General features: G+C 35.9%; 1 protein-coding gene across 4 annotated transcripts; it reads left to right on the plus strand.

Annotated features, from left to right (window-relative positions):
- The first annotated feature begins 3,736 nt into the window (after positions 1-3,736).
- On the plus strand, positions 3,737-24,860 carry LOC135231236 (NKG2-A/NKG2-B type II integral membrane protein-like). 4 transcript variants are annotated; one of them, XM_064284582.1, is made up of 7 exons: positions 3,760-3,979; positions 5,728-5,956; positions 6,402-6,488; positions 7,074-7,109; positions 8,065-8,216; positions 24,123-24,223; positions 24,533-24,860. In XM_064284582.1, the coding sequence occupies exons 2-7, from the start codon at positions 5,770-5,772 to the stop codon at positions 24,657-24,659; spliced, it is 690 nt and encodes a 229-aa protein (XP_064140652.1). In that variant the 5' UTR covers positions 3,760-3,979; positions 5,728-5,769; the 3' UTR covers positions 24,660-24,860. The 4 variants fall into 4 exon arrangements, with proteins under 4 accessions (XP_064140654.1, XP_064140653.1, XP_064140652.1 ...); XM_064284581.1 differs by having other exon boundaries at positions 3,761-3,979; positions 5,723-5,956; XM_064284584.1 differs by lacking the exon at positions 6,402-6,488 and having other exon boundaries at positions 3,737-3,979; positions 5,726-5,956.
- The last annotated feature ends 637 nt before the right edge of the window (positions 24,861-25,497 follow it).

The following is a 25,497-nucleotide window of genomic DNA, read 5'->3' on the forward strand; positions in this document are numbered from 1 at the left end:
CATTACTTAGTCCTTCTTTTGTGGTTTAATGTTGTCATCTTTTATATATTGATGTCTCTGTTTCCCCGTTTTTGGTGTTTTAGCTTTGACTTATTTTTGTGGCTTCCCTTTCTGAGCTGATATCTGGTTGTTCTGTCCTCTGTTTAGTCTTTGTTGTTATCTGATGTTACTGATTCTCTAAGTGGAGGACTCCCTGTGGTATTTCTTGTAATTTTAGTTTGGTTTTTGCAAAATTCCTTTAACTTCTGTTTATCTGGAAAAGCCCAAATTTCACCAGCATATTTGAGAGACAGTTTTGCTGGATATATAATTCTTGGCTGGCAATTTTTTCCTTCAAGTTTTTATGTATTTCATCGCATTGCCTTCTTGCCTGCCTGGTGTCTGCTGAGTAGTCCAAGCTTAATCTTGTTGACTTTCCTTAGTAGATGATTTTCATTTATCCCTGGCCACTCTTAAAATTCTCTGTTTAGCTTTGGTTTTGGCAAGTTTGTTTATCATATGTCTTGGTGACTTTCTTTGGAATCCACCCTGTGTGGGGGTGGATAAGCTTCTTGGATAGATATCTTCTGGTCTTTCACAATATCAGGAAAATGTTCTGCCAACGAATCTTCAACAATTCACTCTGTGTTTTCTGTTTTTCCCCCCTTCTGCATTGTGGTACTCCAATCACTCGTAGGAGAGTACTACATAATTCTTAGGATTTCCTCTTTTTTAAAAAAAAAAAAAATATTTTACCTGAGTCTTCCTCAGATACATTGGTGTCAAGTGCTTTATCTTCATTCTCACTAATTCTGACTTCAATTTCCTCAGTTCTACCCCTATGGCTTTCTTTCAGTTGCCTAATTCTGAAGTTTTATTGTTGATATTTGGATTTCTATTGGCTTTCTCTCTCTGCATTTTGCAACTTGTTAAATTTGTCATTATGCTCTTGTATAACCTTCTTAAGTTCTTCTGTTGCTTTGTCTGGATGTTCCTTGGGCTGGTCTGCATTTTGCCTGATATGCCTCCTGATCTCTTAAAGAGCTCTGTATATTAATCTTTTGAATTTTACCTCTGTAAATTCAAAGTCCTTGTCTTCCTCCAGGAGGTTTTGTGGTTCTTTGTTTTGGTAGCTTGTTGAAGACATCTTGGTCTGCCTCTTTATGTGATTTGATATTGACTGTTGTCATGAACCATCAGTAAATTATTATATATATATATATATTTATGTTTGCTTACTGTGTCCTAGCTTCTTGTTTTGTTTGTTTTAATATCCCCAAATTGGCTGCTTGTGTGAGCTACTTTTGTTATTGGTGTCTTTGAAGCTCTCACATCCTGACACCAGGTGGTTAAATCTGCTACTAGGTACGTGAACACAGGAGCCTGTTTACTTTTCTTGTGTGGATTCAGCTCAGGTGTCCAGGGTGTCAGCCACCGAGTGTTTGTGCAGGCTCTCACCTACAGTCCTATATGGGCAGAGATAGGTAGGGGTGATTGGAGCAGCCACAGATATCTAGATGCAGTAGGGGGTTATGTGGTGAACAATGTAGGGGACTGACAGCTGTCCCTAAGTGCCTGGTTGGAAGGCATGTCCTATTCCCTAGAGCACATAGGTGGGTGGATTTTCTGCTGGACTTTGAGCACCCTGTACCATTGGCTATAGGACTGGAGGCACCGCTTACTCTCAGACTCCTGTTGTGGGTGGCTAGGTGGAGTGGATAGAGCCACCAGTTGTCATGCCCCTGATGTGGGTAGGTGAGGACCCTGCTTAATGGAGGGTGGTGGTCAAATGTCATGAATCTACCACTCCCCATTAGCTGCTGAAGTTGAAAATTGGCTTCAGGTATATACCCTGTTTTACTATGTTAATGAGGCCCTATGCTGTTGAAATGGGCCCACACAGGTTTAGGCAGGGATGAAAGACATTCAAAGTCCATATACCACTTATACCTCTGCCTGGGCAAAGGGGTGTGCCTGCCCTGAGGTCCTGGCTTAGGGGAGCCAGCAGATAAATTTTCCCTGTTTGTTTTAATTTGTTCTGTCTCTAATACCAGGAGAAAGGCTCAGGGCACACTACAGGTCCCACATCCAGCCCAGGGTTTGTGACCAGGACCAGAGCAGAGTGGGGAAGGGGCAAGTGGAGGGGAGAGAGGTACTTCCAGAGGGGGAAGGGTTATTTTGATCCCTTGCAGTAGGTTAGATGCTTGCACTTGACTTTTGCAGATTCAATGCTGCTTTCCCTGGCTCCATAGGCTTGTGCAGACTCACCACTCCGTGGTTTCTGCTGATGTGGAAAATGTTTCCTGAGCACTACTGCTTGCCTCAGTCCACGCACACTGGCTGATCTAGCCTGCAGGGTGCTGGCAAGGTTAGGACAGGCATATCCTCGTTGCTTCTGAACTGTCTCTCCCTCCCCTTGCTGCTCAGTCTGACTCCTAAACTTTGCCTTTAATGTTCAGGGCTCTTATGTTGTCATATATAATCAATTCACTTGTTTTTTCAGGTCTTTGTTGTAAGAGGCACCACAGGAAGCATCTGACTTCTCTGCCCTGTTGACCTCACCTCCCTAATTACCTATTTATATATATATATTAAAAAATTCCTGAAAATGACTATATTTTTTGATAATATTAGAAGGACATTTTTACTTGGAATTGAATTTGCATTTAGCCATCTCCCATTGGACACTTGTTATTATTAGTTGCCATTGAGTTGATTCCAACTGAAGGTGACCTCATATGTGCTCTACGGGGTTTTCAATGCTACAGTCTTTCAGAATCAGATTGCCTGGCCTGTCTTCCTAGCAACTCTGGGTGGGCTTGAACTTCCAGACTTTTGTCTAGTAGCTGAGTGCTTACGCAGGACTGCTCTTTGGGCACTAGATTCTGCCATTATTGTAATTAGTCACATATATCAAAGTAAATTCTAACTACTTCCATAATTTTGAGTAATTTTTATCATGAAATTATAGTTTCTGAGTATACATTTAGTTAAACATAAATGACAAAAGAATAAACTCATACTAGTTCATATATCAAAGGACATGGTAGATAACATTCTTTAACTAAAGACATCAAAAGTGAATGTCTGAGGAATGTTAAACATACTATCTTCATTTTAAAAAGAGAAGAGCAGTGAACTTTACATCATTTTGTATTTTGGGGGAATAATTTCATCTTTTTAATAATGTTATGTATGTAATAGAGAGGAGAGAGAAGATTAGTTTCTGAAAAGTATAAGAAATACAAAAAATTTATTTCTAAACATTTAAATACACACATACAAGATTATTAATTTAGCTTATGAAAAAAATAGTCATAGTTGTCACAAAGTTGATTCTGACTCATGGTGACCCCATCTGTTCAGAGTAGAACAGCTCCATAGGGTTTTCAAGGCTACAACCATTCAGACAAACAGATTGCCAGGCCTGTTTTCTGAAGTGCCTCTGGATGTAGTATGTAGAAAAGAAGAAGGTAATGCCACGGTTTTGCAATTTATTCTAAAAGTAGGACTTAGACATCTAAGATAGTGTTAATATGGCCTCGGTTTTAATAGCTTGTGGTTCGATGGAAACAAGCTAGCTGCATGTGTGGTCAAATCCTCTAAATGCAAAATCCTATAGAATATGAGAACAATTTATCGAAAGCACTTTAAAAGGGACATTCAATAAAACATATTTAAAGGTCTACTTTGTCCTTTCAATAGGAGCTCAACATCTTCTATGTTCTGGAGGTGGGTGATGAGATAAACTGGCTTTAAAATAGCCCATGTGAGAATTTCCTGCTCAAACATTAAATAACACATTGACAAGCCATCTACTTTTTCATCTGTTGCCTCACTCTGAGCCCTCACAGGAGAGTCTGTGAAGAGCACATTCTTTCTGCTTTTACAGGAGTTATGTTTTTAGATTTCACTTTCTAATATCCAGCCGTATTGGCCCCTGTAGGACACTGAAGAGGCCTTCCCACTAATGGATGCAAAACTTTCCAGCTGAGAGAAGGTATGTACCACTGCTCTCCTCTCTGTCTTCTAGCCCACGTCATTTAGTGGGAAGTTATACGTGCTGTGCACGATGCACTGAGGTACTATTAATACACAACAGAATCTCTGTAGAACATCGGAGTCAGGCTAAAAAGTAAACCCCAAATATGAAATATGTTGGAGAATTTCTTAATTTATTGACACTATTACATGTGGAGAATTAGTCAAGTGCACACGAGCACACACACACACACACACACACACACTGACGTATTTAAGTTAATCAACATAATTTAAAGTGAAATCCCCTAAGGATCATGACAATGAACAAATAATTGGTTCAATGAGTGTCTTTGTGTATCATAAATAATGTATTATTTTATGTTTAGCCAGAGTTTATTGCTAGGTTCTAAAAAAAATAAAATTGAATGATGCAAGGCTAAACATAATTCCTCATTCACTTAGGCAGATAATTTACACATGGTTTTACTTTTTTAAAAAAGGAGGGTGAGGCAGCTTCCATAAAATGCTAAAGTTAATAATAAATATAAAAAGGCTTAAATTAATTGAGCAAAACACTGGGAAAAAATCAACTAATACATGAAAATGTTGTCTAATGAGTTATTTTGTAATATCTACCTGATATGAATCAGAAGCAGTAACAAGAAACTGCAGCTAAAATAATAATCCAAACACTTATCATCTATGCAGAGCTGACAACTGCCAGGTTGAGAGTTATATACTTATATGCATTACACTTTATATATTATTATTGCCATTTTAGATTAGATCATTACATTACTAGATATTAATTACCTTTATAATGGTCACACATTGTAAGTTTCAAAAGCAGAATTCAACCCTTGATCTTTCTGACTCCAGAGTCCAATGAGAAAATTATTAAATGATATCACCGAATTATACCAATTGCTTACACATTTGAAGGAACCCACACAGACTGTGACAGCCATATGATCTTTATGGAAGTTTGAACAGATAATGTTCTCTCTTAAGCTGTATGCACTTTATTTATCAATTTGTGGCCTCGTATTTTAGCAATTAAATCAATTGCCAATAATTTTTGTATAATAAATATATTTTTTAAATGTCTAAAATGGTGTTTCCAATATTCTTTAGGGTGTTGATAAGTTCATTGTGTCATGTAGTTATTCTTACATATATTTCTTTAAATATGTAATGATTTCTCAGAACTCCCTATCCATTCATTAACAAGAAAAAGATCACATAATAGCAATTTATCTCCTTCTAGTAAATATAAACATAAGTCACTAAACCAAGGTAATTTAGTGTACTAAATTAGGATATACGCTATCTTTCCAATTCCTGCTTTTTTGGAGCACTCAGTCTTTAACCACTATTGTGTTACAAAACTGTCATAAAGTGATGCATCTTTTTTTTTTTTTTTTTTTACTAATACAGCATTTTAATTCTTAACCCTGGTGTTACAATGGTTTAAAATATTTCTGTGGAATATGACTTTATAAAAATAGGGATATTCTAATTTATTAACTTCTTTATTCTTAATAATTTATTGCTTTTTATTACTCTAGCAAAAAATATTTAATCGAATGAAAAATATCTTTAAAAAATTACTTATTCCTCCATGAGACATTTGAGGAAGGCTCTAAGTAAATTAGAACCAGAAGCTGAGATTCTCAGCTGCAAAATGAGCACTGATACTTACCCTCCCTCCCCACCCAGTTTGATTTTGTCATATACACAGCACGTATTTCTTCTTAAGCAGAGTTTCTCATAGAGCACAGACCTTGACACCCCTCAGCTGCAGAGATGAATAATCAAACAGTAACCTACTCAGAAGTGAATCTGGCCAAGAACCCAAAAAGGCAGCAAATCAAACCCAAGGACGCTGATAGCTCCATTTCAGTCACTGAGCAGGAAATAACTTATGTGGAATTAAACCTTCATGGTGCTTCCCAGGATCTTCAGAAGAATGACAAGAATTTCCGTTGCAAAGGTAAATCATTTAATTAGTGCTCAATATAACTGCACTAGGATGTGTAGTTCTAGGGCAGAGATGTGGGGAAAGAGTGAAGATGAAGACATGGAGCAAGGTTAGTCAGATGAAGGGAGTGGGCTCCCTATTTATCATTTTTGAGTGTCAGACCTGAAGTACAGATTATCGTATTCTACTATGAAGTCTGAAGATTGTTTCTATTCAGACATTGTTGAAATTTGTAACCTTTGATGAACAACTCCTGGGCTATTATTTTACTGAAAGTGCAATGGTATATTCTGAGAGAAAAATTTCAATGGAGAATGTGGGTTCAATGTCCAGTATTTATGTGTATGATTCCCTGTGCATCTGGGTTCTCTTGTATATAAACATTCTTAACTTTGGCTCCATCTGTCCTTTCTCAGTGTTTCCATTTCTCTCTCTGTATATCTCGCATCACCTCCAGGGAAGCTCATTGCTGGGATCCTGGGAACAATCTGCATTATCTTGATGGCCAGTATAGTAATCACGAAAAGTGAAGTTATAACTCCTTGTAAGTTTTTGAAAGATTATAGGGGAATATTCCCTTTAAAGGTTTGAAAGTGCCTCTGTATATTTCATAATATTATGGAATAAAATTCTCATTTTGATACATTCATTTGTGTGATATGTTTGTCAACTTTTTTAATCTTAGTAAATAATGCTTCATCAATGGAGACAAAAAGTGGAAAATTTATTCTGAGTTTTTCAAAAGTATGAATAACAATGATTATAGCGAGTGTATGTTTTTAATTCTAAATGTGTGTATTGTATGTGTGTGTGTATGCATTCGAGTACGTGTTGGTCACATCTCAAAGACTTACACTGAGAGACTGAAAACACTTATTGAGAAATAAGATTGTATATTCTAAGGTAGTTAAATCAAATATTGTTTTAAGAGGTGGTAAAATTTCTTCTTTAGGCTGTCAAATATTTTCCCAAAATCCTTCATTATTTTATTAATTTTTGTTTGTAAAATAATTTTATTATACATTATTATAATTGTAAATGATCCTCTAAATTCAAACTAGGAAACTAAAGTTATTATGATTTATTACAGAAATGTTAATCTCTATAATAATTGCTACAATTTTTCTAGCTGTTGGAATACAGAAAGGGAACACAACCCAGAAAGGTATGTAATAATTTCAAAAGTTGTGATATAAACCAAATTCAAACCTGTCATTGTTGAGTCGATTCTAACTCATAGGGTCCCTACAGGACAGAATAGAACTGGCCCCCTAGGGTTTCCAAGGAGGGGCTGGTGAATTTGAACTGCTGACATTTTGGTTAGCAGCCGAGTTCTTAACCACTGCACCACCAGGGCTAATATTCTGAGATTATATTTTGTCTGTATTTTAGTTTATGAAGAAGTAATAATAGATTTTTTTAAACCTTCAAAATATAGCAATAAATTTTCATACATAAAGATCATATGAGGAAATCCTTCTTGTTTAAAAATGAGAAGAAATATTCTTTTACAATCACTTTACCCTTCTTTTAACAATTGCCTCAAATTTCCTTCTGCTCCTCTAAAGATTAACCAAACCAAAAAAACACCATGGCAGTGGAGTGGATTCTGACTCATAGTGACCCTATAGGTGAGACTAGAACTACCTACCCCACAGAGCTTCCAAGGAGTGGCTGATGGATTTGAAATTCTGATCTTTTGGTTAACAGCTGAGCTCTTAACCACTGGTCCACCAGGGCTTTGCCTCAAAACTCCTATAGGAAAATTCTACAGTAGCTTATGAGGTCGTTATGAGTTGACAATCAACCCGGCAGCAACTGACAACAACCACAACAGCATAGTATGATAAGAAAAAAATAATGTTAATATTCTAATGAAGTGGTGTTATTCAGTATTTTTCAGGACGTACATAGATAGATATTTCGTTTGCTTTTTAATAGTACATAAATTAGAGGATGGGAGGTTTGTGTGCATGTGTTTTTTCATATGTATATGTAAGTGCAAGAGATTGCATATATAATTTATGTACATATGTGCTTACGCCTATGCAAATATGTCAACTAATTTTTATTTTTTAATTCAAATTCTTTCTGGAGAGTAATTCATATTCTTTTTTCAGCATCTCATTGTGGCCGTTGTCCAGAGGACTGGCTATCCTATTCCAATAATTGCTATTATATTAGCAGTGATAAAAAAAACTGGACTGAGAGTCAGATGACCTGTGCTTCTAAGAAATCTAATCTGACTTACATAGATAATGAAGAAGAAATGGTAAGATTTTGAATATTTGAAATATTTTATTAAAAGATATAACATACAAAAAAGAAATGTGTACAAAATATATTTGAGTCAATAACAAGTATTTATCAAGATACATTACTGACATGCCATGTATTTCCTGTGCATCTTAAAGAATAAAGGTTTGCCTACTTTGCAAACTTAGGTAAATAGAATTATACTCCATGAAGTGTTTAGTGTCTCACATATTTCAGTTGATATTGTGTTTTTAGGATTCATCTATATTTTTGTTCATGTTGTTAATTGCTCTGATCCATGGAGACCTTACATACAATAAAACAAAACGTTGTCTGGTCCTGTGCCGTCTTAACGCTCATTGGTATGTCTGAGTATATGGTTGTCCATTCATCTCATTGAATATTTCTCTGATTTTCATTAGCTCTCTTCTTTATCAAACGAGATGTCCTTTTCTAGTGTTTGGTCTTTCCTAATGACATGTCTGAAGTCAACAAGCCAAAGTCTCAGTATTCTTCCTTCTAAGGAGCAGTCTGATTATTTCTTCAAAACTGATTTGTGCTTTATTTTCAAGGCTACGTAGTACTCCATTGTTTGAATTGACAATATTTTATACCATTAATGTATATTTGTTCATTTCCACTTCTTACCATTTATGAAAAGCAATGCTTCTATACATTTTTTTCTAAAGTAAACTGTTGTTTCTTTTAACCATAAATAAATAAATCTAAATGTCAAAATTGTGAAGATTAATTACAAAATTAATGCACCCATATAATTACAAATCACTTCAAGAAATAGAAAATGATAGCTCCATTTCTCCCATTAGCTCTGCCCCTGTGTCTGCTCTTACCACTTCTCCTTCTTCTCAAATCACTATGCTGAGTTTTTAAACTTTATAGAGATGGAATCATATAATGTACATTTTTGAGTCTATCTCCTTTCACTCATATATGACATTTGTGCAATTGATATTTATCATTGCAGTTTGTTAATTTTCACTGCTGTGTTATGTGAGTAAACCCACAAAAAAAAAAAAAAAAATCAAAACAAATAAAACCTAACCAGCTGCCATGGAGTTGATTCTGACTCATGGAGACCCATGCGTTTCAGAGTAGAACTATACTTCAAAGAGTTTTCAGTAGGTATAACTTTTAGAAACAGGTTGGCAGACCTGCCTTTCAAGGTGCCTCTGGGTGGAATTGAACCTCCAAACTTTCTGTTAGTGACTGAGTGCTTAACCATTTGTAGCACGAGGAACTCCATTGTTACCTGAATAAACATTCTAAAAGCCACTCTATGGTGGATAAAAATTTAGCTATTATGAAAATATTTGGCTACTATTTAGCTATTACGAGTAATTATTCTCTAAGTATCCTTCTGGATGTATTTTGCCACATATTATCTGGATGCACAGGAATGAAATTGTCAGGTCACGCAGAGGTATAGGTATATGTACATGTCAGTATTTTTAAATTCTCCCAACAGTTTGCTAGTTCATGGACACATACACATATTATCTAACAGTGTTTTATCCCATCCCTTGATCTACATCCTCATCAAAACTTACTACTATGAGAAATTTTGACAGTAAAATTTTGATTGTTATATAATAGCTTTATATTAAGAGATATTTTCCCAACTATTGTTTAATTGAACCCATTTAATGTGCTGTTAGCCACTAGAATATCTTCTTTTATGCAGTGCCTATTCATGTCTTTTGTCGATTTTTCCTCCGTGACTGTCAGTTTTTTTCCATCAATATGTTCTTTTTTTTGTTTGTTTCGTTTTATTTTTTTTGCATTTTTTAAATTAAATTTTATTGTGCTTTAAGTGAAAGTTTACAGATCAAGTCAGTCTCTCATCCAAAAATTTATATACACCTTGCTATTTACTCCTATTTGCTCTCCCCCTAATAAGACAGTCTACTCCTTCCCTCCACTCTCTATTTTTGTGTCCATTCGGGCAGCTTCTGGCCCCTCTGCCCTCTCATCTCCCCTCCTGACAGGAGATACCAACACAGTCTCATGTGTCTATTTGATCCAAGAAGCTCATTCTTCACCAGTATCATTTTCTATCCCATAGTCCAGTCCAAACCCTGTCTGAAGAGTTGGCTTTGGGAATGGTTCCTGTCTTGGGCTAACAGGAGGTCTGGGGATCATGACTCCTGGGGTCCATCTAGTCTCAATCAGGCCATTGAGTCTGGTCTTTTTATGAGAATATGGGGTCTGCACCCCACTACTCTCCTCCTTCCTCAGAGGTTCTTTCTTGTGTTCTATGTCAGGGCAGTCATTGGTTGTAGACGGGCACCATGTAGTTCTTCTGGTCTCAGGCTGATCTAGTTTCTGGTTTATGTGGTCATTTCTGTCTCTTGGGCTCATAATTACCTTGTGTCTTTGTTGTTCTTCATTTTCCTTTGCTCCAGGTGGGTTGAGACCAATTGATGCATCTTAGATGGCTGCTTGCTAGAGTTTAAGACTCCAGAAGCCACTCTCCAAAGTGGGATGCCCACCAATATATTCTTGACATATTTTGGTTATGATTTCTTTTTTGATTTTATAACTTTATAATAGTTTTATTTTTCTCTGTGGCTTACGTATTTACTTCTGTGTTGGAGTCTTTAATGAATAGAATTTATTAATATTAATACAGTCTGATTTCTCTTTTATAGTGTTAGTGCTTATGTTGTAGCTCTTTTAGTAATAGACCAAATTTCACTATACATAATCTACTAAATTAATTTATAGGTTTTATATATATTTTTTTTTTCTGAAAATGCTTATCTCTTATATTTAGATGTATTGTTAGGTGCTGCTGAGTCAGTTCAGCTCATAGAGATCCTATGTACAACAGAGCGAAATATTGATGGGTCCTGTGCCATCTTCACAATATGAGTCCATTGTTGCAGACACTGTGTCAATCCATATCATTGAGGGTGTTCCTCTTTTTCACTGACCCACTTCCTTCCTTACCAAGCATGATGTCCTTGTCCAGCGACAGGTCCTTCCTGATAACATGTCCAAAATAGGTGAAACAAACTCTTGCCATCCTTGCTTCTCTTGAGCATTCTGGCTATATTTCTTCCCAGACAGATTTGTTTCTTCTTCTGACAGTCTATGGTATATTCTGTATTCCTCTCCAATACCATATTCGAAGGCATCAATTCTACTTCAGTCTTCTTTATTCATTGTCCAGAATTCACATGCCTATGAGGCGACTGAAGACACTGTAGCTTGAGTCAAGTGCACTTTAGTCCTTAAAGTGACATGTTTGCTTTTTAACACTTTAAAGAGGCCTTTTGCATGAGATTTGCACAATGCAGTTCATCCTTTGATTTCTTGACTGCTGCTTCCATGGGCATTGATTGTGGATCCAAGTAAAATGAAATCCTTGACAACGTCAATCTTTTATCCATGTATCATGATGTTACTTATTGGCCCTGTTATGATATATTGTCCACATGTATAATCTATTGGAATTTAATTTTTGTGATGCTGATAGAAGTTTATGCTTTTCTACATCATTACCTAATTGAGTGAGCATAATTTATAGTAAAAATGATCATTTATCCATTCCTCTCTGTGCCACCTTTGTCATAAATCATCGATATCGATGTACATTTCTGTGTGTGGATATGTTCCTGGTGACTACTAGGTTTCACTTTTCTATTTTTAATTCTTGCATCAATATCACATGGGAAAAATAACTAAAGTTTTCTATTAATTCTTTATATTCAGTACAGTAATGTTCTTCTTTAAGATTTATCCACTTCTACTACACTTAGCCCTTTCAATTTCTATATGAATATTCTCAAAACACACGCTGTGTCTTTTTAAGTTATGTTAAATCAATAGATTAATTGTCAAAAATTGACATCTTAATAATGTAATATCTTAACCTGGTTTTATCCTCCATTTATTTTCTCTTAATACTTTTATGGTTTTGTGTACAAATATTAAAAAAAAATTTTTGGTTTGGCTCCAGTTATCTTTTATATTTAATTTTCTGATATTTCTAATTTATCACTCTGAAAATGATATGTGTTTCCAACACACTTTCTGAGCACACTTATTCATTCTAATAATTTGGCTTTAGATTCCTTACTACACACAGTGTCAGTTTTATTCCTTCTGTTACAATTTATATCTAGTTTACTGTTTTTTATTTATTGTACTTGAAAGACTGCCCACTTTAAAACTGAGGAAAAAAGGTGATATTGGACATCATAGTCTTATTTAATTATGTCAGAATAAGAGCTTTAATCATTTCATCACTGGGGATATACATTGTTGGTTTTTTTAAGACAACTCCATCAGAATAAGGAAGTTTACTTTCTCCCTTTTAAAACCATTTCTCGGGGTATATTTGACATAAAATAAACTGCACATATTTAAATCATGTAATGTCTTAAGTTTTGATATACGTTTATACCTGTGAAACCATCATTTACAGGGGAGGAATACAACTGTTACCCTCAAAAGTTTCATTATGCATCTTTGTAGTCCCTTCTCCCGCCCTTCACCGATCACCAATTATAGACAACCACTTATCTACTTTCTATCACCACTGATAAGTTGGAATTTTCTAGAAGTTTTTTTATATATGGAATCATACTTTTTTTCTTATATCTTTCATTTAACATAATTATTTTGAAATTCGTCCATGTTGTAGCATGTTTCAGTAGTTTATTATTTTTATTAATGTGTAGTAATTGTATGGACATACCACAGTGTGATTATCCATTCAGTTGTTAGTTAAGATCTGATGTGTATGTCAAGGTGATGATTTCATCTGTTCTTTTTGTGTTACTTTATAAGCGAGGGATAATTCACTTGCATTCAACTGCCCAGGTTTTGCATGTACAGTTCAAAGATTTTGACAAATGTATGCATTTATGAACCCACCACCCCAATCAAGACAATATTTCCTTCATCCCATAAGTGCTCCCTTTCAGGTTTCTGATTTCCAACATAATAGCTTAGTTTTTCTACTATTAATACATCACAAGTGAGTACATATTCCACAACTTGTTGATCAAGTCACCTGTTTATGGATATTTGAATTGTCTCCAAAATTTTTCTATGATGAAAAAAAAAAAAACTACTATGAAAAATATTACACAAAATGGTGTGTGTATGTACATTTTCAGTTTTGTGGAATTCTAGTGAAATTGCTGGTTTATAGGTGAAGCGTAGGTGTAACTTCAAAATAAAAATTTGGTAGAACATTTTCAACGTGTTTCCATGATTTTCGACTCCTGAAATTGTTTGAGAGTTTCGTTTGATCTAATCCTTGTTAGGACATGGAATTTCTAGATATTTTTTATTAATTAATTTATTTTTCGAGCGATCTTTAGTGTTTTCAATAATTTCTTTTAACCAATATTGCAAAATTTATAAGCATACAGTTATTCATAACATTTTACTGTTAGTTTTTATGTCAGTAGTATATGCAATTTTTTTTTTTGCTGTTGTTAGTTAGCATCAAGTTACTGGTGACCTTATGTATATAACACAGCAAAGTGTTGCCCATTCTGTGCAATCTTTATGATCATAAGATTGTAGTTATGTCCCCTCTGTTCATTTCTTTATATAATTTATGCTTTCTTTCTTTGTATTCATCTTTCTGGCTGGAGGTTTATCAATTTAATCTTTCCGAGAATATTATTTGGTTTCATTATTTATTCTGTTTTGCAGTTTTCATTTTCATTAATTTATGCTATTATGTTTATGTATTTTCTTTATTTGAGTTTTTCTCTTATTTTCTTGAAGTTGAAGTTAGATCATTTATTTCAGACCTTTTCTATTTTATAAAATAAGCATTTAATGATTTAAATTTACTCTTGGCACTGCTTTAACTACAATTCACAAATTTTGGTATGCTCTGTTTTCATTTCATTCTATTCTTTTTTTTTCCTAATTTCTTTGTGACATTCTCATTGACCTCTTGGGTTATTTAAGTTCTTCACATATTCTCTCTTATTATTAATTTCTTGTTATATTGCACAATATTAAAAGAAAATATTTTTATAATTTCAATTCCTTAAAGTCTGCTGATGTTTGTTTTAGCCCAATGTATGGCCTATGTTGGTGAATACACTATATGCATGTGAAAAGAATGTACATTATTGTGTGTGTGGAATGTTCTATAAATGTCCTTTTGGTTAAGACGGTTGATAGTGATGCTCAGCTCTTCTGTTTACTTAATGGTTTTCTGTGTTCATGTCCTATTGAATAGACAGAGAAGAGTACTGATGTCCACAGTTACATTTGTGGATTTGCCTTTTTCACCTTCAACTCAGATTTGCTTTGTGCATTTAAACTCCGATGTTAGTTGCATACATATTTAAATCTATTTTGTCTTTTTTGATCTATTGACTCCTTTATCTCTTGTAATATTCCTTGTTCTGGATATTACTTTGTTATATAGTGTCTTAGTTATCTAGGGATGTTATAACAGAAATACCACAACTGGATGACTTCAACAATCGGAAATTTATCTATCACAGTCTAGTAGGCTACAAGTTCCAATTCGTGGTGTGAGCTCCAGCAGAAGGCTTTCTTTCTCTGTTGGCTCTGTAGCAAGGTGCATGCTGTCAATCTTCCCCTGGTGGAGGAGCCTCTTAGTGTAGGGAACCTGCTCCAAAGGATATGCTATTCTCTTGGCTCTTGTTTCTTGGAGGTATGAGATCTCCCTGCCTCTCTGCTTGCTACTGTCTTTTGTATCTCAAAGGAGAATGGCTCAAGACACAATCCATTTTTGTAGATTGAATCCTATCTCATTAACAAGACTGCCACTAAGTCCATCTCATCAACATCATAGAGATAGGATTTACAACTAATAGGAAAATCACATCAGATGACAAAATGTTAGACAGTCACACAATACTAAGAATCATAGCCTAGCCAAATAGGTACACATATTTTTGGCGGACACAATTCAATCCATGACACATAGTAATTTAGCCATTGCAACTTTTTTTTTTGGATTAGTGTTTGTATGGCATAGATTTTCGATTAAAAAAAATTACCTATCCGATCTAAATTCATAACCAATCCAAAGAAAAATGTTCAAAGAGAATACAAAAATTGTCAAAACTTGTGTTGAAGATAATTCAAAACCAACTGCAGCTGTACATTGACAGGAACCTGCTGGAAGTTTAAGCTTGATTCAGAATTGAATGAGGGATATTTTTGATGTCACATGGATCATTATCAAAAGCAGAGAATACTAGGAAGATGTTTACCTTGGCTTTATTGACTCTTCAAAGGCATTCAGCTGAGTGGATGATAACAAATTATGGTTAACATTTGAAGAACAGGAATTCCAGAACATTTAATTGTGCTCATGCAGGACCTGAACTGGATCAGGAGGCAGTCATTCAATCAAAACAAGGGGATACTCTGTGGTTCAAAGTGGGAAAAGCAGTGTGGCAGAGCTATAGTATCTTTTCACCTTACTTAATCTTTATGCTGGAAAAATAATATGAGAAGCTGGACCATATGAAAAACAAACTCAGTATCAGGACTGGAGAAGGACTCATTAACAACCTGTGACATAGCCTTGCTTGCCTAAAGTGAAGAGGACTTGAAACACTTATTGAAGAATGTCAAAGACCCACAGCCTTCAGTATTGATTACACTTGAATGTGAAGTAAATGAAAACCCTCAAAACTGAAACAAAAAACAGCAACATGATAAATGGTAAAGAAATCAAAGTTGTCAATGATTTTATTCTTCTTGAATCAACTATAAATGCCCATGGAAGTAAGTGTAAAGAAATCGAACAACATATTACATTGTACAAATTTGTTGCAAAAGACCTCTTTTTAAATATTAAAATGCAAAGTTGTCACTTGGATGACTAAGGTGTTCCTGACCAAAGATGTGGCCTTTTCAATTGCTTCAGTAACTTTAGCCAGAAATCATGAAGTGCTCTTTATAAACTTGTCAAAGACATATTTAAACTGATAGCCTAAGTTTTTCAGTTTAACGCCTCTAGTTTAAAATCCAACCTGCAAACAGCTAAAAATGGGGAAAGTTGAAAGATTTATAATAAGCCAAACCTTTACGTGAATACATGTTTCCTAAATTTTCACTAAAGACAATGGGAGAAATCACGAAATAAAAAAGCTGAACAGATTTCAAAGGGTGGCTCAAGAAGAAAAAGTATTATAATGAAATGTGAAAAGACCTAGAGATAGAAAACCAAAAGGGAAGAACTCACTCAGCATTTCTCAATCTGAAAGAACTGAAAAAAAAAAATTCAAGCTGCAAGTTCCAATATTGAAAAATTTTGTGGGCAAAATATTGACTGACTCAAGAAGCATCAAAACAAAATGGAAGGAATACACAGAGTCATTATACCCAAAAGATTTGGTTGATTTCAACCATTCCATGAGGTAGCATATGATCAAGATCCAATGGTGTTGAAGGAAGAAGTCCAAGCTGAACTGAAGGCATTAGCAAAAACCAAGGCTTCAGGAATCATCAGGATACCAATTGAGATGTTTCAACAAACGGATGTAATGCTGGGATCTTTCAGTTGTCTATGCCAAGAAATTTGGAGGACAGCTCCTTGGTCAACTGACTGGAAGAGATCTAGATTTGTTCCCATTCTGAAAAGGTGATCCAACACAATATGGAAATTATTGAACAATAATTTCAGCATCACATGCAAGCAAAATTTTGCCGAAGATAATTAAAAAAACGGTTGCAGCAGAACATCCATGGGGAACTGCCAGAAATTCAAACCAGGTTCAGAAGAAGACGTATGTTATGGATTGAATTATGTCTCCTAAAATATGTGTTGTAAATCCTAGCCTCTATGGCTGTGATTGTAATCACATGGAAGACTGGGTTTTTTTTTTTCTGTTATGTTAATATGGCAGGATTAGTGTAGGGAGTGTCTTTAGTCAATCTCTTTTGAGATATAAAAGAGATTAAAGAAGCAAGCCAGAGAAGTAGAAATGGGGAAGATTGATGCCAAGGCACATAGAGAACTTCAAGGCACCAGAAAATAAGCTGAAGAAAAAAGGACTTTCCCCCAAATCTGACAGAGAGAAAGCCTGCCACTAGAGCTGGCACCCTGAATTTGGGCATCTAGATTTCTAAACTGTGAGAAAATAAATTTCTGCTGGTTAAAGTCACTCACTTGTGATTTTTCTTTTTATAGCAGCGTTAGATAACTAAGACAATTTGGTACTGAGAAATGGAGGTACTCCTCTAAGAAATACGTAAAATGTGGTAGTGGTTTAAGAATTGGGTAATGGGGAGAGACTGAAAGATTTTTTTTTCTCTTGTAATCGTATAAATGCATATTTTATTTTATGCACTTTAAAACTTCCACGTCCTGTCTTCATCTTAATCTTTTTTTTTAATTTTTATTGTGCTTTAAGTGAAAGTTTACAAACGAAGTCAGTCTCTCACACAAAAACTTACATACGCCTTGCTACATACTTCTAGTTTCTCTCCCTTTAATGAGACAGCACACTCCTTCCCTCCTGTCTCTATTTTCATGTCCATCCAGTCAGCTTCTGACTCCTTCTGACCTCTCATCTCCGCTCTAGACAGGAACCGCCACATGGTCTCATGTATCTACTTGATCCAAGAAGCTACTCTACACCAGTGTCATTTTCTATCCCATAGTCCAGTTCAATCCCTGTTTGAAAAGTTGGCTTTGGGAATGGCTCCTGTCTTGGGTTAACAGAAGGTCTAGAGACCATGACATCTGGGGTCCTTCTAGTCTCAGTCAGACCACTAAGTCTGGCCTCTTTATAAGAATTTGGAGTCTGCATCCCACTGCTCTCCTGCTCCCTTAGGGTTCTCTGTTGTGTTCCCTGTCAGGGCAGTCATTGTTTGTAGCTGGGCACCATCTAGTTCTTCTGGTCTCAGGCTAAAGTAGTCTCTGGTTTATGTGGCCCTTTCTGTCTCTTGGGCTCATAATTACCTTGTGTCTTTATTTTTCTTCATTCTCCTTTGTTCCAGGTGGGTTGAAACCAACTGATGCATCTTAGATGACCACTTGCTTGAGTTAAAGACCCCAGACACCAGTCTCCAAAGTGGGATGCAGAATGTTTTCCTAACAGATTTTATTATGCCTGTTGACTAAGATGTCCCCTGAAACCATGGTCCCCAAACCCCTGCCCCTGCTATGCTGGCCTTTGAAGCATTCAGTTTATTCAGGAAACTTCTTTGCTTTGGCTCAGTCCGGTTGTGCTGACCTCTCCTGTATCGTGTGTTGTCTTTCTCTTCACCTAAAATAGTTCTTATCTACTATCTAATTAGCAAAAACCCCTCTCCCTCCTTCCTTCCCTCCCCATTCTTGTAACCATTAAAGAATATTTTCTTCTCTGTTTAAATTATTTTTCAAGTTCTTATAATAGTGGTCTCATACACTATTTATCCTTTTGCAACTGACTAATTACACTCAGCATAGTGCCTTCCAGATTCCTCCATGCTATGAAATGTTTTGTGGATTCATCATTGTTCTTATTGATGTGTAGTATTCCATTGTGTGAATATACCAAAATTTATTTATCCATTCATCCTTGATGGGCACCTTGGTGGCTTCCATCTTTTTGCTATTGCAAACAACGCTGCAATGAACATGGGCGTGCATGTATGTGTTTGTGTAAAGGCTCTTATTTCTCTAGGATATATTCCAAGGAGTGGGATTGCTGGATCGTATGATAGTTCTATTTCTAGCTTTTTTAAGGAAGTGACAGATTGATTGCCAAAATGGTTGTACCATTTTGCATTCCCACCAGCAGTGTACAAGTGTTCCAATCTCTCCAGAAGCCTCTCCAACATTTATTATTTTCTGTTTTTTGGATTAGTGCCAGCCTTGTTGGAGTGAGATTGAATCTCACTGTAGTTTTGATTTGCATTTCTCTAATGGTTAATGATTATGAGCATTTCCTCATGTATCTGTTAGCTACCTGAATGTCTTCTTTAGGAGACTGAAAGGTTTTTAAGGTGCCTAATAGCAAAAATCTAGATTGCCTTAAGAGACTATTGGTAAAATTATGGATGTCAGAGACAAAACTGGTGAGGGCTCAGAAGGAAGTGAGGAGAGCTATGTAGAGAGTCTCTACCACCTTAGAGAATACACGTGACTGCAGCAACAGAATGTTGCCAGAAATGTGGATGTTAAATGTGCTTCTGGTGAGGCTTTAAAGAAAATGACGAACACGCAATTAGACAATAGAGGAAGAGCAATGCTTTTTACATAGTGACATAGAACTTATCTGAATTATCGTCAAATGTTTGGTGGAAGACAGAACTTTTAAGTGATGAGGATGGATATCTGAATGAGGAGAATTCCAAGCAAGATTTTAAAGGGGTTGTCTGGTTTCTCCCTGCCACTTATAGTAAAATGTGAGAGGAAAGAGATGGACTTAAAAATGAACTGTGCAAAATGAAAACAGAATTAAAGATTTGAAAATTCTGTTGTACAAACTAAGGACACTTGTCCTAAGTTGTTCACCAAGGTCGTGGCCACCCAATCTCTTGTTAAAGAGATTAAGTCTGTGATAGATGGGTCTAACTACCACGGAGTAAAGGCCATCACTGAAGAGGACAGAGAATGAACAAAAAGAGAGAAAGCTGTCTGCCTCTTGGAATTTTAGAGGCAAGAAACAGGCCAAAGGATCTACATTTGTTGTCTTGCAAGAAAAGAAGAAGACCATCCCTAGAGCAGCTCAGAATTTTGCAGAACTGTTGGATGGAGCACTGGAAGCAGGGCCTTGTTGGTTTCAAGGGATGGGGCCACACTTTCAAGGTTTCAAAGAGTCGGGTCTTTGCTAACTTGATTCCAGAGTTTGGGGTTGCTGTTAAGGTTTGCCAGGAGGGTAGGGTCACTGCAGAAAAATGTGTTGCTGGGGCTTTCATGGAAAAGGGTCAGAAATATTGAGTCTTCTCGGGCAGAAGGGGTGGGTTGCCCCTCAGATGGAAAGGAGAATGGGGCCACACAATGCCAAGGAAGCAGAGTTGCCATCCCAGTAGGCCTGGAAGGTGGAGTTGAAGCCCAGGGCTGAGGGGCCACCACTCAGAATCCAGAGGGTTTGGCCAATACCCAGAGTCTGGAGGGCAGTGCCCTTGCCCAGGTGGACCTGGAGAACAAAGGATTATTTTTAAGCCTTGAGGGCTAATATAAATTGTTCTGCTGGATTTTGGACTTGCTTGCTACTGGTTACCCCTTCTTTCCCTCCAATTTCTGCCATCTGTAATGGAAATGTCTACCTTGTGCTTGTTCTACCATTATATTTTGGAAGAAGATAATTTGTAGTCTAGATTTCACACATTCACAGAGGAAGAGGAATTTTACACCAGGATGGAAGATTACTAACATCTCACCAATATTTGATTAAGATGATTCAGAAGGTGAGATTTTGAATTTGGAGTTCATTTAGGACTTTCTGGGTGAATGTGTTTTGCATTTGACAAGGATATGAATTTTTGGGGTGCAAAGAGTAGACAGTTATTGATTAAATTGTGTCCCCACAATATATGTGCTGTAAATCTTAGCTTCTATACCTGTGTTTATAATCCCTTCTGGGAATGACTTGCCTTTGTTACATTAGCATAGGGTGCATCTTGAGTCAGTCTCTTTTGAGATATAAAAGAGATTAAACAAGCAAGCTAGAAAGCAGAGATCTGGAGAATTGATGCCAATTCACAGGGAGATTGCCAAGGAACCCCATAACAAGCTGAACAGACAAGGACCTTCCCCCTGAACTGAAGCGAAAAGAGAGTCTTCCCCTAGAGCTGGTGTCCTGAATTCTGAATTTTAGCTTGCTAAACTCTTAGAAAATATATCTCTGTTTGTTAAAACCACACGTCTGTGGTATTTCTGTAATAGCGGCACTAGATAACTAAGAGAACGTAGAACAAGGGATATCACTGCTGATGCCAGATGGATCTTGGCTGAAAAGACAGAATACCAGAAAGATATTTACCTGTGTTTTATTGACCATGCAAAGGCATTCGACTGTGTGAATCATAACAAATTATATATGATATTGTGAAGAATGGGAATTCCAGAACACTTAATTCTGCTCATGCAGAACCTGTACACAGACAAAGAGCAATCATTGAAACAATACAAGGGGATGCTGCGTGGTCTAAAATCAGGAAAAGTGTACGTCAGGGTTGTATCCATTTGCCATACTTATTTAATCTGTGTACTGAGCAAATAATTCGAAAAGCTGGACTATATGAAGAACAATGCAGCATCAGGATTGGAGGAAGACTCATTAACACCCTTCGATATGCAGATAGCACAGATTTGCTTGCTTTAGCCAAGAGGGCTGAAGTACTTATTGATGAAGATCAAAGACCACAGCCTTCAGTATAGATGACACCTCAACATAAAGAAAACAAAAATCCTCACATTTGGACCAATAAGCAACATCATGGTCAATGGAGAAAAGATTGAGGTTGTAAAGGATTCAGTTTTAATTGGATCCACAATAAATGCCAATGGAAGCAGCAGTGAAGACATCAAATGGCATATTGCATCAGGCAAATCTGCTGCAAAGTTCCTCTTTTTAAAGTGTTAAAGAGCAAAGATGTCACTTAGAGGTCTAAGGTGCCTGGCCCAAGCCAGAATGGTTTCAATAGCTTCATATGCATGTGAAAGCTGGACAATGAATAAGGAGGCCCAAAGCAGAATTTAGGGTTAATTAGGGTATTGAAAATGTGTATTGAATATACCATGGACTGCCGGAAGAATGGACATATCCATGTTGGGAGAAGTACAACCAGAATGCTCCTTAGAAGCAAGGATGGTGAGACTTCATCTCATATTCTTTAGCTTTGGACAGGTCACCAGGAGGGATCAGTCGCTAGAGAAGAACATCATTGTTGTTAAAGCAGAGGACAAATAGAAATGAAGAAGACCCGCAACAAGATGGATTGATATAGTGGCTACAACAATGGGCTCTACCATAACAACGATTGTGAGGATGGCACAGGACCGGGCAGGGTTTCGTTCCCTTGTAGATACTTTCGCTATCAGTCCAAAGTGATTCAACACAACTAACAACAACAAAGAACCAAAATCTATATATTTTTCCTTAATAGATGTTTTAATGATATAACTTTAAAATAGCCTAAAGGAAGATAAATAATCTTCCAAATTGTTTAGCAGTTAGGCTTGTAAAAGTACAGCATAGCAGGTAGCTTAGATTGTCAGTCTTTTGCAGAAGTGGTCTCAAGATTATTTCATCCGAATTTCACATGAATGCTATCAGCTGTTGCAAATATCAGTAACTTTTTAAAAAATTTAAATTTTATTTTGAGATAATAGTAAACTCACATGCAGTTATAAGAAATAATACAGAGAGATTCTGTGTATTCTGCACACAGCATCTACAAATGGCAACATCCTGCAGCAACAATATAAGATCAAAACCAGCCCTTACGTTTGCCATTTTATTTATTTATTTTTTTCAGGTTGTTTCTTCTGGTTATTTTTTTCTCTTGTTCTTTCTTGCCTATTTGTAGGTAATTTGAGCATTTTTAGGATTTTATATTTGCTGTGGCTTTTACTCTATTTCTTTGTATAGTTTTCTTAGTGATTGATCTGGTTATTTTGATATGCTAATGAAACTTTTCAAGGTCTACTGTTACCAGCGTTTTACATTTTCAGTGAAGTGTGAAAATCTCACTCCCAGTAAAATCCCTGGTGGCACAGTAGGTAAGCACTGGGTTGCTTACAGAAAGGCCAGATGTTCAAACCCACCAGCCGCTCCAAAGGGAGACAGATGTGGCAATGTGCTTCTGTAAAGATTTACAGTCTTTGAAACCCTATGGGGCAGTTCTACTCTGTCCTCTAAGGTCACTATGAGTCGGAATCCACTCGAGAGCAACGGGACCTTCTCCGCTTTTAAATGTTATTGAACTGATTTGCAGACAGCATCATAATCTTTGTTTAAATCATTAAATACAATTCAAAAAACTTACGAGGATAAGAATATTTTGTTGTATGTACTCATATTTCTGCTCTTTCCATAGTTCTTTCTGCCTTTTGATGCTTCAACATTCTTATTCATTTCTTTCCTATCTGAAAAAATTCCCTAGTCAGTTGTAATGAGTAGGTTTGCTATTGACAAATCATTTTCGTACATCTGAGAACGTATTTATTTCCCCTTCATATCTGAAATTACAGTTTCACAAGGTATTGGATTCTTTCTATCGCGCTCATTCAGTGTGTGTGTCTGTGTGACACTTTCTTTCCAAATTAAACCTTCTACCAATACAGAAACTGGTAGAAACATGGGAGTCTAGTTAAAGAAAGATGTGGGACCCAGAAAACCAATTTTTTTTTCTTCCCTGTCATTAATCTCCTCAGTGGCATCCCTTTAATTTCCTTAAAAAAAACCAAACTCTGAGAAACATAATAGAAAAATGCACTTTTTTTTGGAGGGAATAATGTAATAGTATCTGGAGACTTATTTCAGCCCTTACTATGACAGTTTTTTTAAGGGACAAAGATGTAGCAGTCTGCTTCTGTAAAGATTACAGCCTTGAAAACCCTGTGGGGCAGTTCTATTCTGTCCTATAGTGTCCCTATGAGTGGGAATTGAATCAATGGGAGTGGCTTTTTTTTGTTGTTCTGCTAGCTTATTGAACCCTGGCACCTATTAAGGTACATAAAATTAAACTTGTTTTTTGTAAAACTAGGAGAATGAGACTATTAAGTATTAATATTTAAATAGTTATTTTGAATGAAAAATGAAGGCATTTGTGACAGTTTGTGACAATATGAAATGTGCTTTTCAACTTTAATATATTTTTAGTGTTAGATTCTAGCACATATTTTGTTTTGAAAACTAAAGATGCAGGAAAAGAACACACTACCTGCATGTTTTAAAGTCTTTATAATGATTACTAAAATAGAATTTTTTTTTTTTTATGATAGAAGTTTATGAATTTTCTACCTTCTTCTTCATGGATTGGACTCTCTCGTGAAAGCCGTAATTATCCCTGGTTTTGGATAAATGGCTCACCTTCCAACCAAAAGTAAGTTCTTCTGAATGATGTTATATAAAAGAAGGAAAAATACAAAAAAGAAAAATTCAGATAAATAATATTAATAAACGTGACTGGATTGAATTATAGACATGTAGAAAGAAATTGAAAATTCATGACATGAAATGTTGATATAAATTTAGCTAGATATACTCAGTGTTCAGAATAATTATTACTAATATTTTATGAGAAATGTCGTTACCCATTTTTATAACATACTTCTATTTTGTTGCATGGAGGGTGCCATTTTATGGATTACCACACAAAATATAACGGTTTATGCATTTTTATGCATTACAGCATAACAGAGGCATCTGGTCCTGCTTACAACTGTGGTATGCTATTCTCATTTGGCCTTCAATCAGCCAGTTGTGGAGCTGCAAAAGTATACATTTGTAAGCTTGAGATTTCGAGTTTAAACACCTGAGCCTGGAGTCCTTCAGGTATCTTTACATTTCATGCAATGGAAATAATCGCAATTGCAAAAGTCTTATATTCAAGTACATCAACTGCAAACTGCACATTTGGACCCCCCGGACTTTACCCTATGTCCTTCTTCCATTGGCTGATTTTCACAAGTACCCTTTTCTGTAATAAAATATATCTGTGAGTATAACAACTTTCTTGTGTTCCATGAGTCTTTATATATTTAAATAGGTTTACTTATCTGTATAATTTTATAACAAAATAAAAATATCTAAATTACTGTTGTTTTATAAGAAATCTGAATATCTGGTGGTATGCATGCTCAAATTTTTTACTCTTTGGTATATTATTGGCCATTTACATTTCAATACAATTTTTGATATTAGCTTAACAGTTTGCACAATGAAAACTCTACTAGCGATTGACACTTCTTGAATGGTGGAATGAAGAACTTTGTCAATATCATCTATAAAGGGAAGAAAACACTGACAAGAAATCTTCAGATCAACTTTTTCAAGACTCTCAGAATTAAACAAAGGCTTGAGACAATATAAAAAAAGAAGACAAGATAGGGAGTATTTATTCAAGAAAAAATGTTAAACCTCAGTAAGAAAGATAGTGTCCGTTGGATTTTAACTTGGCCTCACACCAAACACCCTCTCCCCAGCTCCACAGTAGTCTTGCACACTAGCAGCTATCCACTTGTAAAGAGAGAGACCTAGTCTGGAGCTTTTAAGGGTCCCATAACCACAAAACTGTCATTCTTTGACCTTTCTCACAGCTCCCTGGAAAACCCCATTCAGAGTGCATTGTGGTTATTTGACATGGTCAGAGCTAAC

Source organism: Loxodonta africana, chromosome 4 (assembly GCF_030014295.1).
Source record: "Loxodonta africana isolate mLoxAfr1 chromosome 4, mLoxAfr1.hap2, whole genome shotgun sequence".
Classification (NCBI taxonomy): domain Eukaryota; kingdom Metazoa; phylum Chordata; class Mammalia; order Proboscidea; family Elephantidae; genus Loxodonta; species Loxodonta africana.

Bases quoted from the DNA above. Each gene is read 5' to 3' on its own strand.
- LOC135231236 (XM_064284582.1), top strand. From the start codon at position 5,770: ATGAATAATCAAACAGTAACCTACTCAGAAGTGAATCTGGCCAAGAAC. The intron at 6,489-7,073 runs GTAAGTTTTTGA...CAATTTTTCTAG, and splicing joins AAGTGAAGTTATAACTCCTT to CTGTTGGAATACAGAAAGGG. The intron at 7,110-8,064 runs GTATGTAATAAT...TTCTTTTTTCAG, and splicing joins AGGGAACACAACCCAGAAAG to CATCTCATTGTGGCCGTTGT.